The sequence below is a fragment of the Heterocephalus glaber genome, unplaced genomic scaffold (assembly GCF_053883595.1).
Source record: "Heterocephalus glaber isolate CG9 unplaced genomic scaffold, H.glaber_assembly_v1.0 deba00001532, whole genome shotgun sequence".
Lineage (NCBI taxonomy): Eukaryota > Metazoa > Chordata > Mammalia > Rodentia > Bathyergidae > Heterocephalus > Heterocephalus glaber.
Window position 1 is genome coordinate 6829606 of NW_028258330.1, and position 16752 is coordinate 6846357.

The following is a 16752-nucleotide window of genomic DNA, read 5'->3' on the forward strand; positions in this document are numbered from 1 at the left end:
AGAATCTTGTTTCTAAGTTGGGTCCACGGAGGGCTGGTGTTTAGCTCAGGGGTGCTGCTGCCTGCCTTGCAAACTCAAGGTCCTGAGTTTGATCCCCAGAACCAAAAAAAAAATTTTTTTAAATAAGTTGGGTCCATGAATCTGAGCTCAGGAAAAAGGAGAGAAATGGAGCCAGGAGTTCCCAAGCCAGGAGCCTATGTTTCAGGTGTGATTATGCAAGCTGATGTGTCTGCCCTCCTCTGCTAGTCACTGTGATCAGATAATGAATGGGCTACCCAGCTCTCACCACCCTGCTTTATACTCATCTGCATATTACACTAGTAATCACGGAGATACAGTATGATTGCTTCCCTCTTTTTCTTCTTTTTATCCTCCCTCTCCTCCTCCTTTTATTTTCTCTGATCCTCCTACTCTCATATTTTTTCCCTCCTGTCACCCGACATCCTGTGTGGGCACACCACTGTACCAAAAAGGCCATCCTGTGGAATTTCCTTTCTCCAGCCCAGGTGGAGAGTTTAGGGACACTTTTTGTAACCGTTTGAGAGGTGACCATCTGCCTCTCACAAAGGCACATGCTGCTTTTAAGAAGATTCAGGAGCCAATAGTGCACATTTCACAGAGTATAATTAGTATTTATAAGTCGTATTTATAAGTTGTATAAATTAATGTTTTCAATTCTCGAGAGGTTTTACGTCCAAAACACTTTTAATTTTTTTAATTGTATTTTTTAAATTTTTGTTACTTTTTCTTCTAATAATGCTGATTCATTTTTGCTTTCCTGGTTAATAGATTACTGTCCTAGATGACACATGGACCGTATTCAGGCGGTATAGTCGTTTTCGAGACATGCATAAAACATTGAAGTTAAAGTATGCAGAGGTAAGTTATGAAATCATTATTTCTAATTAAGAGCATTCATTTTATAAGGTAAATGAGCTGATTGTATTAGCAATGTCCTCCCCTTTCTCTGTCTCAATATTAGCTTGTATCACCCTTTTATTTCATTTATTATCAAAGATAACCCTTTTTTTTCCTTTGTTCCATTTCTATTCTAGAGAATTTAAAGCTTTTCCGAACTTAAGATCTTAGAGATAATAGTAAATAATCTTCATCCTTTTCATTAATTTTATGTTTAATTTTACATAAATATTTTAATCGATTTATAACTTATCCACTGTAAGACCTATTAAAATGAATAATAACAGATTCCTTAGTATGGAGCTTCCCTTTTTTCTCTTGAAAGAAGACACATTTATGCTTAGACACCACTTAATGAGAACTCAAGTCATAAGTTAGTTTGCCATCAACTGTAGAAAGGGGGAGAGATGGCAACAGGGAACTGTCTAGCAGGAAGACCTGTTTCATGATCAGGATCTATTGCTAGGTTAGTCATCTTTTCCTTTTTGGACAAACACTGGCTTCTAAAATGACTTTCAGTAAGGAAGAGAATTCCTAGAATGGATGTGTATTTTCTAAGTGAATGTGGTAGTGATGATTTTTACCTCAGCCGAAGATACCCTGGGTAGGTCCAGCAGTTTGGGAAATTTGGTTTGAATGTATTGCAAATCACTCAGCTGTCACTGTCTTCTTTCACTAGGTACCACTTTTCAGCACGATTATTTATACTTTCTTTTGACATCCTAAAAAATAATTTAGTCAGAAATTTGTCCCTAATTGATTCACATTAAATAAATTAATGTTTCATTAACATCACTGTGGCTTCCACCCTTTCTAATCTGGTGTACAGTAAAAAGAAAAATACCTTTTTGTAAATAAAATGGCTCCTTGATGTGTAGAAGAAACTTGCATCCAGGTAGAATTAAGCTGGCTCTGAAATCCTGTCACCCAGCTTCCACACTAGTACTCTGAAAATTGAAGACACTTCAGGTATGTTCAGTTAGTGTTCCAGGGGGATCTCAGTTCCAGAAATTACTACATCAAATTCAAGTTAGGAAGTTTGTTTCTATAGTTTACTCACCACGTCCCAAATTAACATAGTCAATGAAAAGTGGACATAGTATATACAAATGAAATGCATAGAGCAGCTTGTTTTCAAAGTGAGCTTTGCAGCTCATTAACTACTTGGTTATGAGTTAGTGCATCAGTTCTTTAATAATATATAGATTTTTCATATTGTATTAAAGTCAGTGAATTCCCAGAGTAATCCATGAAAAAGCAATTTAGCTGAAAGAAAAGGATGCAAGTTTTATACACGCATACAACTTACTCCTTGGTTACACATACTTCTTATCTGTTCCTGTGTTAGTTTAACCCATTCCATCTAGGGATGATTTTATTCTAGATTCCAGTAAAATAATAGTGAAAAGAATAAAATTTTCTTTTATACATCTTAAATTCATATGTAGAGAGAGACTAATAATAAGGAATCATAATAACATTTAAGAGTAAGCATGCCATCTTAAGTAAGTTACATGCCTTTTGTGAAAAAATATCAGCAGAGAGATGTGGCAGACGATGTTGGACATGAGTATAAAGCCATTCAGGGTTGAGCTCTGACAAGATAGCTTTCGAGTTAAATATGAGCTAAGAGGCACACAAAAGTGTTTGAGAAAGAATCACTACACATCTCTAATAATGTTTTTAAAGAAAACTTCAGACAAATTCAGCAGAAGCAATCTTTTATGTTAGAGGAAAACTTACCTCCAATTGCCAAGAATGGTGGTGCATGCCTGTAATCTCAGCACTTGGGAGGCTGAAGCAGGAGAATCACTACGAGTCTCAAGACAGCCTGGGCCACATAGTGAGTTCAAGGCCAGCCTGAACTACAAAGTGTGACTTGCTCCCCCACAAAAAAAAACTTACCAGCAATTAAGAATGATGTGAACTTATAAATCAGAGTGGTTGCCTGGTAATGGAACAAGTTAATAAACAGCGATTATCACATATGTAAAAATCTTATCAAGGAAAAAAAATATTCATTATAAGCATGTTTTAAAAAATGAAGTGATCTCCAAATGAAGAAAATCAAACCGAACTCATTCCTTCACAAATGCATATTGAGGAACTCTGCATGATTGATACAGTTGTGAACAAGACAGCTGTATTCTATCCTCTCATGAAGTACAAAGAATAAACAATAAAAATAAGGCAATTTCAGATAATGCTAAGTGCCCTATAGTGAACCATGAAGGGATCATGCAGCATAAGTGCTGAGCACTGGGGTGCTTTCAATGGGGCAGGCCTTTCTAAGGGAGGGAGTTTGCGTTCGGATCTGATTATTGAGATAGAGCACGACATGAAAATGAAAGGTGAACATTGAGGTAACTGCAAATGCTGAGGCTCAGCATGGGACCAAGTGTGTTGTGTTCCAAGAGCAAAACTCGTAAGAGCAGTAAGAAGGAGGGCAGAGGGCTAGCCTAGCTTTGGACCTTGAACTATATTCTTAGTGTGTGGTGAGCCACCACACAGTGTTAAGGTGTCAAAGTGACCCACTCTACACTTTTAAAGACCATTATAATGGCTATATGGAGAATGAATTGTTGAGGTGGTAGAAAGCTCAAATCCAGAATACTTAGATATTAAATTTTTGAATGCTTTTAAACACCCAGTTGGAAATATCAAGAAAAATGAAGGCTATAAGCCTATAGTTTACAGGAGAAAGATATTATGAATCTTCTTTTAGAAAGAAAAATCATTGTTTAGATCAACAGGGAGAAAAATACTTTTATTTTTGCTTCAATTTGTAGTAAGCTTCAGTGTCCAAACCATTATATTCATGATTTCTGCTCACAGGGACTCCCTTTCCCGAAGACAGACTCAAGATTGAGATGGTAACTGAGAGAAGTTCCTTTTCTGTGTTGACTTCAACTTTGTGACTAATAATTTCTTTTATCCTAAGCACAAAATAACTGAGTTATGAAAGAAAACCCTGAGACCCATGGGTGCATGTGTGTCAAAGAGATAATGTAAGCAGTGATTTATAGCCATGTGGAAGTCTCCTAAAATAAGCACTGAGTATCACAGGGGAGCTGTGCTGCTCACAAACCCTGAGGAGGATAGGCGGATGCCAAGTGTCCTTCAGTTCCCACCACTGGTGACATTTACCCACTATGGGTTGAGCACCTGCCATGGACCTGGTGCTGTGCTTTGCACTTCCTGGGGTCTCCTGCAGATGGCACTGGGAGTATAGGCACTGTTACCAGTTGAGGGTGAGCCCCATGAACAGGTTGCGCTGGGTTACACAAGTGATGAAGGAAAGCCAGTGTAGAAAACCAGGCAGTTTCATTCCATGCCCTATATCTAAACCAATAATAATACCAAATTAGGATTTTTAAAAGTCTCTGAAGACACTAGTATGTTATCTAGATCTAGATGAATCTTATTTCAGTCCAAGGAGAACAGTCTTATCCATTAAGCATTTTCGAGAAGAAGCTTAAATATCAAGTTGCATATCAGCTGTGTACTTTTTGGTGAATTTGGATTTTCTTTTGTGCAGCTCACCCTCAGAGCTGCCAAGTGTATGCTAGGGCTTGAGATCAATATGTTTATTAGGTATTTGTCAAGTGTTATTGCTGTCTTTAGTGCTCATATTACTATCATCTCTGTCTATAATGTTAATCTTGAAATCATCATCTCCCTGCAGATGGTCTCTTTGGCCTGAAACCATCCTAGAAATCACTTGACTTGTTAAAGGATAACTTCAGGAAAGTCAGAAGGCTGCTATGGAAGGGTCATGGGAATTTCCTGTCATGGCCACCTGCTGCTTAGTCAAGTGAGAATGTCTCGCTCCTTTACCAGATTGGGTTTATTGTTTCTATGCAAGTAGAAAACTTATTCTCATCATTGCAAGGGTAACACAATGTTTGCTGATAATTTTTTAACGGTGTGTATTAAATTTACCTAGTCATACAAACCTCCAAATTTTACATCAGTTTGAAAAAAAATATTGAAGAGTACATTGGAACTCAAAATGTTCAGAGTCTGTAATATGCTTGCCAAGGTAGAGAATCTTTTTAATCACAGCCTATATAATGTTTTGGAACTTTGTCTAAAATAGTATCTTATTCCTTCACATTTCCTTTTGGAATCTTAACCACATTCTTCTGGGGGAGGTACTCTAAAAGTAGTTTGATGTGATAGTTTCCTTTGTGGAGATTGTTTTCTTTCAATAATTTTTTTAACCAAATAATAGACTATGTGTTCATGATAAAATTTTGATATTACAAGTGTGTGTGTGTGTGTGTGTGTGTGTGTGTGTGTGTGTGTGTGTGGAGAGAGAGAGAGAGAAAGAGAGAGAGAGAGAGAGAGAGAGAGGGAGAGAGAGTTAAAGTTTGTCTTCTTAATCTAACCCTCAGAGGTATCCATTGCAGTGTTCACCAGGAGGTCTTCTGGAGTCTAATTATCCATCCAGACACATGGTTTCCAAAGGCCATATTCAGGATTGGGGATCCTGGGAAGTTTGCATGACAGGAGCCACAGCTTGCTGTCAGGGCATAGGCTTGACAAGGGCCTCCTAACCTTCTGCAGCAGTCCACACAGCTGTCCTAGAGCTGGGCCCTTTGTCTCATCTCTCCCAGGTCATAGCTTGGGTGCATGGAGTTGAGACCCACATGGGCAGGTTCAAGAACTTCTCTGGTCAAGAATCCCATGCTGCAGTGAGGTAGGATCTCTTGTACCAACTCTATACGTAGAACTGCCAGAATCTCAAAAAGAGAGAGGCATGCAGAGCTACCTGAGCGAAGCCTGATGTAAAACTAATCCCCAGACAGCTGCCCTAAAGCACTCTATCAGTGGGGTGTGTGTGTGTGCATGCGTGTGCACACGCATGTGTGTGCATGTTATATGGGTGTGTGTGTGGTCTTTTTATTTACCATGACCAATGTTGGCTCATAACAAGGTTGCCATACACCCTTATCAGAGTCCAGAATCCTGCTGGACATTTGGGTACTTTCCAGATTTTTGTGTTTGCTTTTTTCAACATTCTTGAATACCTATGTATCTTCTGATCCCCATGTAAAATTCTCTGTGAGGAAATTTGATAATTGCTCAAATGTCTTTAAAAACATTTTAGCTTTTTGAAGGCTCTCAGTCTAGTTTAACCTAAATTCCAATCCAAATTTGATATGAGTGGGGCTAGGGATAGTGAGAGGGTTGGTACATTTATGAAAACCCAAAATGAGGAAAGAATACACAGAAGGTGGATAGGTTGAGCACTCCAAAGACCATCCCTGTTAGGAGAAGGTTGTAAGAGCTCCTTATCCATCTGCTGCTAAAGTCTCCTTAGCTGTTTGCTTACTGTCCTGGAGTTGATGATTTACTAGAAGGTCTCCTGATGAAGGATGTGGTGGTCAGCTGAAGACCCTGCACAGTGCTTTCCCTGTACATGGATGGTGAGCCAATTAAAATAGCAGGCAGCTATTGATTACTAGATGGATGTCTCTGAAGAAAACAGGAGCTTGAGGTTATTACAAGGAAAATGAACTAATGAGTTGAAAAGACAAGAAGCCACTGGGTTCCGAACACTATGTGGAGTGGGGGGTTGAAGGCAGGGTAAGAGCAGAAAATTTCAGTTTATGGTGTCAATATGAATTTTTTGAAGGAAAAAGAAAGTCTTGGCTCACTAGTACTGAAGAACTGATTAGCTGCCCGAAGTTTCAGGTCATGAGTGAGTTCAGTGCCATTTGCTTCTCAGAGACATTGTTGGAGCAGGTGGCATTCTTCCTCCTGGACTGCTGCCATTATTCAGGGTTTTTTAAATTGTTTATTTGTATTTATTCATTGTCTTTAATCTTAGCAGTTTCTTCCAGATTTCAAATAGGTTCCCATTTTGTTTTGAATTAACTTGTCCTCTTGATATACTGACAAACACCATGCACGATAATAGCTCCTTCTGGTTCTCATTCCCCCCTCCCTTCATTGAGTTTGTATGGAATCCTAATCACATTAAGCCCTGTGTTTTCACATTCCACATCTGTAAAATGATAGTGCCACAGCTAGCTTGTAAAAGATTGCGAGAGCTTCAGACAAAGTGTGGTACTGAAAGCAGCTATGAGGGGTTGTGCAGCATGTGCCAGAGAGCATGTCTGTGAAATTTTATCATGCAAAACATTTCTGTATGAAAAGCGTGCATTTTTTACTCGATTAAAATCTATAAAAGCCTTTTAAATATCGATCAATTTATTTTCTCCTGAACAAAGCCCTGTTAAGTGTCTTGTTTCTCTGGAGGAGATAGATTTCTATTGATGTTTTGAATCCATGGAGTTTTCCAGTGGATCCAGATCACCACTTGATAGTCCTTCTACACAGAAACACAGCTCATCAAGAAGCTGAAAAACAAAGCTTTTAACACCACATCCCTTATCCCTTTTTTTGAATGTATAGTGAAGACCTAGTGTCCCCCCTTCTTTGTTGGATAACTGTTTAGAGTGTTTTGAATGTGTTTAATAAAGTAGTACGACATGAGACAAGGAAGTCCAAGGTACACAAGGAGCTGCTGCTTCTAGGAGGATCAGAGATCCCCAAGATTGTCTGGTTTCATAAAGGACTTTATTTTAGTAGATGTAATAGGGAGCTCTCCCTTCCAAGTGCTAGAACCTCATGGGGACTGCCATGAATTGAATGTGTCCCTCCAAAATTCTCATGTGAAATTCAGTCCCCAGTTTGCTGTTATCAAGTTGCAGCCTTTAGGAGGTTGCCCATCAGGACAGACCCCTGCCGACAGGGGCCTGGAGGAGCTTAGCCCTACCCTGCTATCACGTGAGGACACAGAAGGCACCAACTGTGAGGAATAGGCCCTCCTCGCACTTTAATCTTGGACTTCTTAGCCTCTAGAACTGTGAGCAGATTTCTGTTGTTCATAAATCACCCAGACTAAGGTGTTTTGTTTTAGCAGCAGAAATAGACGACAACAGGCATTGTACCTCTCAGGAGAATCATTTCATAATAAACATGATTAAACATTGGAATTGAATATTGAAGACCTTTTTTTATAGTGTTCTTAGCTAGAAGGGTTCTGAAGCAAGTTGTGTTAGTCTGCCTACAGATGGAAGGATGAACAATGACAGTGGGATATTTTATGCATTAAAATGTGCAATGAAAGCTAGTGCTGTGGGAACCCTTAATGCCTGTGCCTAGTTAGAGGATAAGCTGCAGGGAATAAATTACATTACCTGTCTGCATCATAACTAAGTCATCACAGTTCACAAAAGAAATCCATATGACACAAGAGTCCCCAAGTGTCAAACAGGATCAACTTCAATCACGAGCCCTAGGGGGCTCCCTTCTCCCTGCAAAGCTAAGTGCAGAAACTCTTGAGGGCCTTTGAGGAAAAGTGAAAGATTACTGTGTGAGGGCAAATGTTCTGTCTCACCTGTGGCATCTCTGAGTGTCCAGTGAATACTGGTGGGAGGGAAGAAAACAGGCAGTTATTTCATTTGTGTATGGACTCTTGGTTTGTGCTGATAAAACCATTTCTCATCTGCATTATTTTCCAAGTAATTTCCCCAAAGCAGCACCAAAGAAAGACAAGAAACTAGCTGTTGGCCTCATATTTATCTTCAACAGCTATTCACCACCCACCATTAAAATGCATTCTAAGTAGTTTTAAACCATTTCCACATTTAATATGAAAATTGCAAATCTACTCACCACTGAAATGATAGGGCTACCAACCGTGGCCACAGGGAGCATCAGTGAGCTTTAGATAAATTCATTTGCACCAAGCCCTCAACCTCTTGAATCACCAAGCAGCTATGTAGGCCAAGAGAGAAGGCTGCCAGTTTTCTGACCTGGTATGTGTTTCACTGTGTGGTTGGTTTCACACTATTCTCTCCATTTGGTAGATAAACTGTATTTACCACTTTCAAGGGTTGGGAGAGGAGCAGAGAGCATCTGGGATTTTATCTGGAAAGCATTTCCAAAATATATGAACTCAGGCCCCCAAGTAGGAAATTTTGATCCAGTAAATCTGATATGGCGTCTGGTAGTAGGTAGTTGGGGAAAAGCATCCCCCAAATGATACTCTTTGGACCACTGATTAGGATTACTGCCTCTCCTTTCTTTCACATCCAACTTGGGAACATTAGTTGATTTTTCTTTATTATAGATTACTAAGTCTAAAATGTGATATCCAGTTACAAATAATCTTGGATCTTGTAAAGTTTAATGACAGACTAGTTCAGACCTGAAAAATGGAGAAAAAAAATCTTGTCTCTTTGATCACCAAAGATGTGGGCTTAGTTCACACCCTTGTTTCCAAAGATCAGGAAGCAGGCTTGGGACTTGCAATGGGCTTGGAACTTTTTGTACACTGTGAAATGTCCATGTTCCAAGGGGCCTTAACTGAGAAGTCTAGCTTTGCATTTTTGGTTTAAGACAGGGTCTCACTATGTAGTCCAGGCTAACCTTTAATTTGCTACTGGCCTCAAACTCCTGGTCCTCAGCATCAACCTCATGAGTGATGAAATTAAAGGCATTTGGCACCATGCCCACCTTAGCTTTTCCTTTTAGAAATGAAGTACCAAGTACCCAGAGAGAATTTTATTCAAGATCACACCAAAACCTAGGAATAGGCAAGGTTCGTGTCTCCTGATTCCTGGTCTCATTTTCTTTGTCCAAGCCTCCCTCTCCATGACTGTGTTCACTCTAGAAGAGAAACTTTACAGAATTCTCTAGATGAGGCCAAAGATGAGAAAATCTATTCCTTATAAAAATCTGTACATAGCAAGTCCCCGTGGATACTAACTAGGCAACCAGAAATTGTGTTCCTTCTATTGAATGTCATTACAATGACAAGTTCCTGGCATATCTTAGTCCCTGAAAGAGAAAATTACCATCATAGTAAGAGATGGAAAATAAAAAGCAGTTGAGTTAATTCCACTGCATAGTTACTTGTAAAAATGCAGTATTTAATATTCAGAGATCTAGATGTATTTCTTTCAAAAATTGTTGCCGCATACATGAATATTCTTAGATCTGTTTCCACCAGCTCTTGCCTGAATGAAATTGACACTGGCTTTGGGAAGAAAGACTTTATGTGGAAAAGCTGCAGTTGTTATGCCAAATATAACTAGAAGTTGATGCAGCTATATTTCTGAGTATGATTTTATACCTGTGATGACTACAAGCTGAGGACTTAAGCAACAAGAGGACAGCAGCCTCTGTTAGTGCTATATCCCAGTCATATTTGTTGCTGCTGCATATGGACCATCAACAAAGAAGTATGCCTTGCTCCTTCACTCAGCGGATGTCATGATAATCTCGGCTTGCCCAGATCTGGGCCATGCACAGAGCAGGTGCTCATGAGTTTGGTGTGGCATGAGCTTAAGTTACCCTGTCAAGGGTTTGAAGGTAGCTCATTGTACCTTAACCTGTGCAGGTTGTCCTGAAGAGTCACTGCTTCCTGCCTCTAACAAATCAAACTTGGAAGAGAATTGCTTATTTGTTTGTGAGTGTATTTCTCCATGACAGCTGTTCTTATACGGCTTTGGGAGCTGCTGTTAATTTTGAGTAGTCATGAAAGCTTCCATCTAGTCAGCTATGAGATTTATGGCTGGCTTTTGGTGAGTCTTTATTATTTGCATTTCTCAAAAGCTGGAGTAGCTGAAATTTATAGCCATAAACCGGTAAGGTGCAGATGTTTCAAAAATCGCCAGTTATGTGTAGGTTCGTCTATTTAAAGGTTATAGCTGATTTAACCAATTAGAGTGCCACATTAATTTTTTCTCTCTAATCTTTCAAAATTGAGTACTACTGTAGTTTGGTAGCCAAGTATCACAAGAGTAAAGAAAATGACTAGTAAATGAGGAATGGCAATAAAGTACATGTTCATCAAGTGTTAACACAAGTCAGATATTTTCTTTGTATGAGTAGAAACCCCACAACTTTATTAGTTCTCGATTTTCTTGCGTGACTTATAATCCAGTTCTAGCTGCTTACTTGTAAGACATTATAAAAGATAAGGTTTTTATTACTCATTTTAATTTCTTGTCTGTATTTTACGCTGCCATTATTTATTTCCAAAGTAATAAAGATGGCATTTATCAAAACCTAATTCTGTCTGTTGTCTCCAAGACCACCTGGACAGGGTATGGCTAACCTTAAAGGTGAACTTGAGCAAAAGCAGAAAGCTTTTAATGAAAGCAAACTTTTCCATTACATTTAATTTGTCTCTTTGATGGCAGCAGACTGGCTGACCTCTCTTATTATAATGTAATAAACATTGAAGTCAGGATTCAAACTCAATGATTTAGAAGAAAATTGGGCTGTGTCAGTTCCCTGGAAATCAGGAAGAGAAAAATCAGCTTGCAGATGAAAACTTTACTTTGTCTGAGATCATTAAGAAATATTGCAATATCAAAAGAGAGGTGTTGAGGGCTGGGGATTTAGCTCAGTGGTTCTGCCACCTGCCTCACAAGTGCGAGGTCCTGAGTTCGATCCCCGGTACCAAAAAAAAACAACAAAAAAAGAGGTGCTGAGAGTATTTCTAATATGTATACACATGCAGGTAGCTAGGTAACTTGGTAGATTGATGAATGGATGCTCAATACTTATGTTTTATCAAACCTGGAATGCACAAATAATTAAGAAATTGGCTGTGTTAGTTTTAAGTAACTATTAAGTATCTTTCTTTATTGATAATTCTTCATTCAGTCCATTTTCAACCTAAACCTTACAGGTCTGTTGGTTGAACATCCAAAATAAAGCTTATTACTTTGGTTTTTAGACTCCACACATACTAAGGAAGAGAAAGATTTCATGGGAAATCAGAAGATCTGAAAATTACTTATTTCATTTTTCTAATGGCTTTTATTTTACTCTTTTTGTCTCTAGAATATATTTTATTTACTGAATTACAGAACAAGCTTGTCTTTATGTTTCTCTTGAACCAAAAAACCTGCGCTATTTTAACCTCATTTGTTTGTTTCCTGTGTTTTAGTCTACATAATCAAATTTCATAATTATGCAAAGTAGGCCATAGGGCTGTTGTTAAAATTTCTTCCAGCACCCTCTGGGTCTGTCATATCTTCCACAAATATCCAATTTATTTGACCTCAGTTATCATTTTTTACTTTAGTATGCAGTTTTCCCATAAGAACTCAAATGTTTCTGCATCATTTCCCACTGCTGCTCTGAGGATAATGGCTATAGCAGAAAAAGATGCCATTTGTAGGGTTTTCTCATGAATACTGCATCCCTATTTATGCCTATCCTTTTTTCTGTCCTGTAACTTCTTGAAAAGTAACTGGTTTCATTATTATTATATTGGGCTCCATTTTCCCTTTGCACATCGGAGATTCCCTTCAAATGAGAATGCTATGAAGATTTTACAGGAAGTAAGATACATTCCTTAAGAGGATACAGGAGAGCCAAGATAATAGGTAAAATATCTCTATGGTATCTAAAGTGCTACTTGTAACTTAGCATTGAGAGATTTTAATCACCAAACCTGAGTTACAGAATTTCAGAGCTCAAGAAACTTAAACATCTTAGTTCCGTCCCTTCACTTTAACAGATAATAAAATTAGGAACTGGAGTGGCTTTAGGCATTGCTTAACATTATACAACCAACTATTTACTGAACTGAGATTTGAAATCTGATTGCCCCAGATCGCAGGTTATTAAAAGAAAAAGAAAAAGACATACGGAGTTAATTTAGCTGTTCCATTAAATTTGTAAAAAGAATAATCACTTTTTACTGTTTCTGTAAAAGTGATGCATACTTTTTTTTAAATAAAAATTGTGCATAATACAAGGAAATACAAGAAAGCAACAGATTACCTGGAATCGTTCTCTAAATTAATGATACCATTTAATGAACATTACTTTAAATACCTAAATAAATGGGTACAGATAAAAGGATGGATACATAGATTAATAAAAAGGAATTAAAATGAGAGAATAGGGAAAATAATGAAATAACTTTAGAACATTGCTTTCATTCTAGACATGTTAAGTACCAACATTAATTTTACTCAAATTTAACACAAATGCAAGGAAATGCTAAATGAAGCACAAATGAAGAAATGGCTAAACTTCAAATTAAAGTTTCTCCACTACAAGATGTAAAATATATGACTTTAAGGAAAAAATTATAAAAAACATTAAAATGTTGAAGTCACTGTTTTTAGATGATATTACATTATCAATTGACGCTTCTAACAGATAAAATATTTTACTCCTATTTCCTAATTTTTAAATTTATTATTTTACATTGCCAAGATATATAGCATTTGCATTCTTTTGTAAGTTATACGTAATTCCCTCCAAGTGTGAGTTCAAGTAGAGCCAATATTTACTTTACCATAGTTTTCTCATTCCTGAGTTCTTTATATTGTGTCGTCTCTTGGTTGGGTGTTTTTAGTCATCCAGTATGTTTTTGAAAGATACACTTAAATGTGTTTTGCCTCAGTTCCTGTTTACCTTTATGTGGCCTGTGTACTTGAAAGACACCTTGTTTACTGTCTTAGTCACTTTCCTTTTTGTATTAAGACAAAATACCCGACACCTACAACTTCAAGGAGGAGAGGTTTGCTTTGTCTCACAGGTTTTAGTGAATTCAGTCTCTAGTTGGCCAGCTCTGAGGCATGAACAGTCTGGCTGAGGAGAGGTGCTCACTTCATAGCAGCCTGGAAGCAGCAAGTGAAGGGAACAGCAGGGAGGGAGATCCACCCTTCCACCTCACACCCTCACTGACCAGCTCACCTGCTAACAACCCATGCTGCTGTGGAATCCACTGATAAGACGGCACCTCTATGACCCCGTCACCTTCCCAAAGTCCCTCCTCAGAACACATGAGGCATTTGGAGGACCCTGTAGAACTTAAGCCATATTAGGTGTAAACTTCTTAGGTCACAGACATTCATTTCATGTTATCCTCACAGCTCTGCAATTCTATATGCTAATGTATATTTTTACTGTCTTCATCTACTTTTATTCCTTCTACTAGGGCTTTCATTGCAATATTTTTATTCCATTACTTTCTTGGGTTCTGCTTGCTCATTTTTTTAGGTGGGTAGGGAGGTACAGTGGTACTGATTTTTTTTTAATTTTATAATAATTTCAGACTGTGTCTTTTCCTGGTGGCATACCTTGTAAAATATAGTAATGGTAAGATGTTAGAGAGCTTGACATGTTGGGTAAAGGAATTGACCTAGGCTAGCCTTTAGTGTGAGGTGTTCTTTATCTGGCTAGACTACATCAGGGCAGTGTTTATTGTTTGTAGCTTCAGTGTCAGATGCTAATCATCCTCTTCTCCCCTTGTTCATGTTTCTATTGTGGTCTTGGGCTTCCACAGAGACCCCTTATGTGGGATCTGATCCTTCACTTCTTTTACCTCCAATACCTGTTATTTAGCAGTGCTGGAGAATGAGGTTGGTGGGAGGAAGGTCTGCCACAGCACTGGTAGGGACAGGTCTTAAGTGAGCTGTCTTGGGCATCTCACTTCTCCCTATCAGTTATGCTCTGGTAAAACCCGAGGTGAGACGGTTCTGGTACAATAGTTTCCCTCGAAGGTAGGTCTTGTTAGGAGAATAGTGCTATGGGAATATTTCAGAATGGCTGCTTTTTCCTCCCCTTGCCAGATGCTGCAGGAATTTTTCTCCCCTCTTTACAGTGTTGAGACCCATCCCCTAAAACCAGCCCCTCCAGGCCTTTTTAGCACTCATACAAGGGTATACTGGGCCACCTGCAATACCTGGATGACCCTTGAAGTGTTCCTACCAATCTTGGCTCTAGCTTCTGGCTTTTAGGCCAGGTCAGTTGTGAGTCTCTGTATCCACCATCTGTCTCTCCAGCCTGCCCCTCGACCTCACCTCTGCTGGATCTAGGAAGAGTTGTTCGTTTTCAGTTTTGTTCAGCTTTTTTCATGCTATGAGTACAGGAGTGATAATTTTCAAGTTCCTAATATGTGTTATCAGAAACCAGAAGTCCCATTTTATAATAGTTTGAGATTATATAGAAAAAAAGGTGAAATTAGTATAGAGTGTATCATATTCCTTAGTCATCTTCCCTTATTATGAACATCTTATAATAGTTATAGTACATAATAGTGAAACAGTATTGGTACATTATTATTAACTATATTTTATTCAGATTTCCTTAGTTTTTACCGAACATCCTTTTTCTGTTCCAGAATGTCGTCCAGGAATCACAGTGCATTTTCTCCTTGTGTTCCCTTATAGCCTGTTCCTAGCTGTGACAGTATCTCATACTTTTGGCCTGTAATGACCTTGACATTATTTTTTAAATTAATTTTATTGGTACATTTTAGGTATAAAATATAATGACATTCATCATTGGAAATTTGCACCTTTACCTAATCTCTCTTGGTTCTTATTTTTCCCCATTCCCCTGCCCTCCCTTCAACCCCACCATCCCTCCCTATTTATGAAAACTTTGATTCCTTTTTTTCATTTTCTCATATTAATTCCATTCCCTTCTTTCCTTGCCTCTACCCCTCCCACTTCCCCTTCCCCTTTGCCCCTTTTCTTCCGATTTCACATTGTCTATTTTACCTTTTAGTCCTTATTTACACTTTCAGTTTCTCACACTAGAGAAACTATTTGGTATTTACACGTGTGTGCCCTATTTATTTTACTTAAGAGTATCACCTCAATGTGCATCCATTTAGCAATAAATGTCTCTAATTTCTCATTTTTGATGGCTGAGTAGTACTCCATTTTATTTTTTAAAACCACATTTTCTTGATCCAGTCTCCAGTTGATGGGCATTTGGGCTGCTTCCAAGTTTTACCTATTACAAATTGTCCTGCTATGAACATGGGTTCACATATATCACTGTGGTGTGATTCTTTTAATTATTTGGGGAAGATACCCAGCAGGGGAATAGCTGGGTCAAATGGAACTTCCAGTCCTAGTTCTTTGGGGTATCTCCATACTGATTTCCATGGTGGTTGCACAAGTCTACACTCTCACCAGCAGTAGAGCAGTGTTCCTCTTTGCCCACAGCCCCACCAGCATTTGTTATTGGTTGATTTCCTGATAGCCATTCTTTCTGGGGTGAGGTGGAATCTCAGCATTGTTTTCACTTGCATCTCTCCAATGACTAGTGATATTGAACATTTTTTCATATGTTTATTTGCTATTTCTACTTCTTTGAGAAATGTCTGTTAATTTCAGATGCCCATTTTTGGACTGAGTCTTTAAATTTGGGAGGTCGATTTTTTTAAGTTCTTTATAGATTCTAGATAGTAGTCTGAGGAATAGCAAGTGAAAATTTTTTCCCACTTTGTGGGTTGTCTCTTCTAACTGTTGGTGGTTTCTCTTGCTGTGCAGAAGCTTTTTTTTGGTACCAGGAATCAAACTCAGGTGCTTGTGGCTACAGGGAAGGTGGTGGAACCACTGAGCTAAATCCCTGGACCCAGAAGCTTTTTAATAAGAAGAGATCCCACTTGTTGATTGTGCTAGTTCACAGGCAACTAAGGTTTTGTTCATAAAATCTTTTCTTACACCAATGTCTTCAACCTAACCTCTGTTCCAGCCCGTTCAGCATTTCTGTTTTAATATTTAGATCTTTAACCTATTTTGGTTTTAGTTTACTGCATGGTGAAAGATATAGGTCTAAAAAAAAAAAGATATAGGTCTAGTTCTACCTAACCTCTGTTCCAGCTGGTGCAGAGTTTCTGTTTTAATATTTAGATCTTTAATCCATTTCAATTTTAGTTTAGTGCATGGTGAGAGATATAGGTCTAGTTTTAGTCTTTCACAAGTTGGAACCCAAGTTTTCCAGCACCATTTATTAAAGAGGCTATCTTTCCTCCAGTGAGGGTATTTG

At 38.4% G+C, this 16752-nt stretch overlaps 1 protein-coding gene across 11 annotated transcripts in view; it reads left to right on the forward strand.

The window, feature by feature from the left end:
* Positions 1-16752, forward strand: part of LOC101707293 (kinesin-like protein KIF16B) — a 333418-nt gene that overhangs the window by 218254 nt on the left and 98412 nt on the right. For 9 of the 11 annotated variants that reach the window (XM_087189045.1, XM_021255092.2, XM_087189047.1 and 6 more), the window contains one exon: positions 790-879. The exons of 1 other annotated variant lie outside the window; for it this stretch is intronic. In XM_087189045.1, the coding sequence (XP_087045171.1) occupies positions 790-879 (90 nt within the window). Of the gene's footprint in view, positions 1-789; positions 880-4603; positions 4733-16752 lie in introns of those variants that run through there. One more of the 11 variants, XR_015442054.1, reaches the window with a different exon arrangement.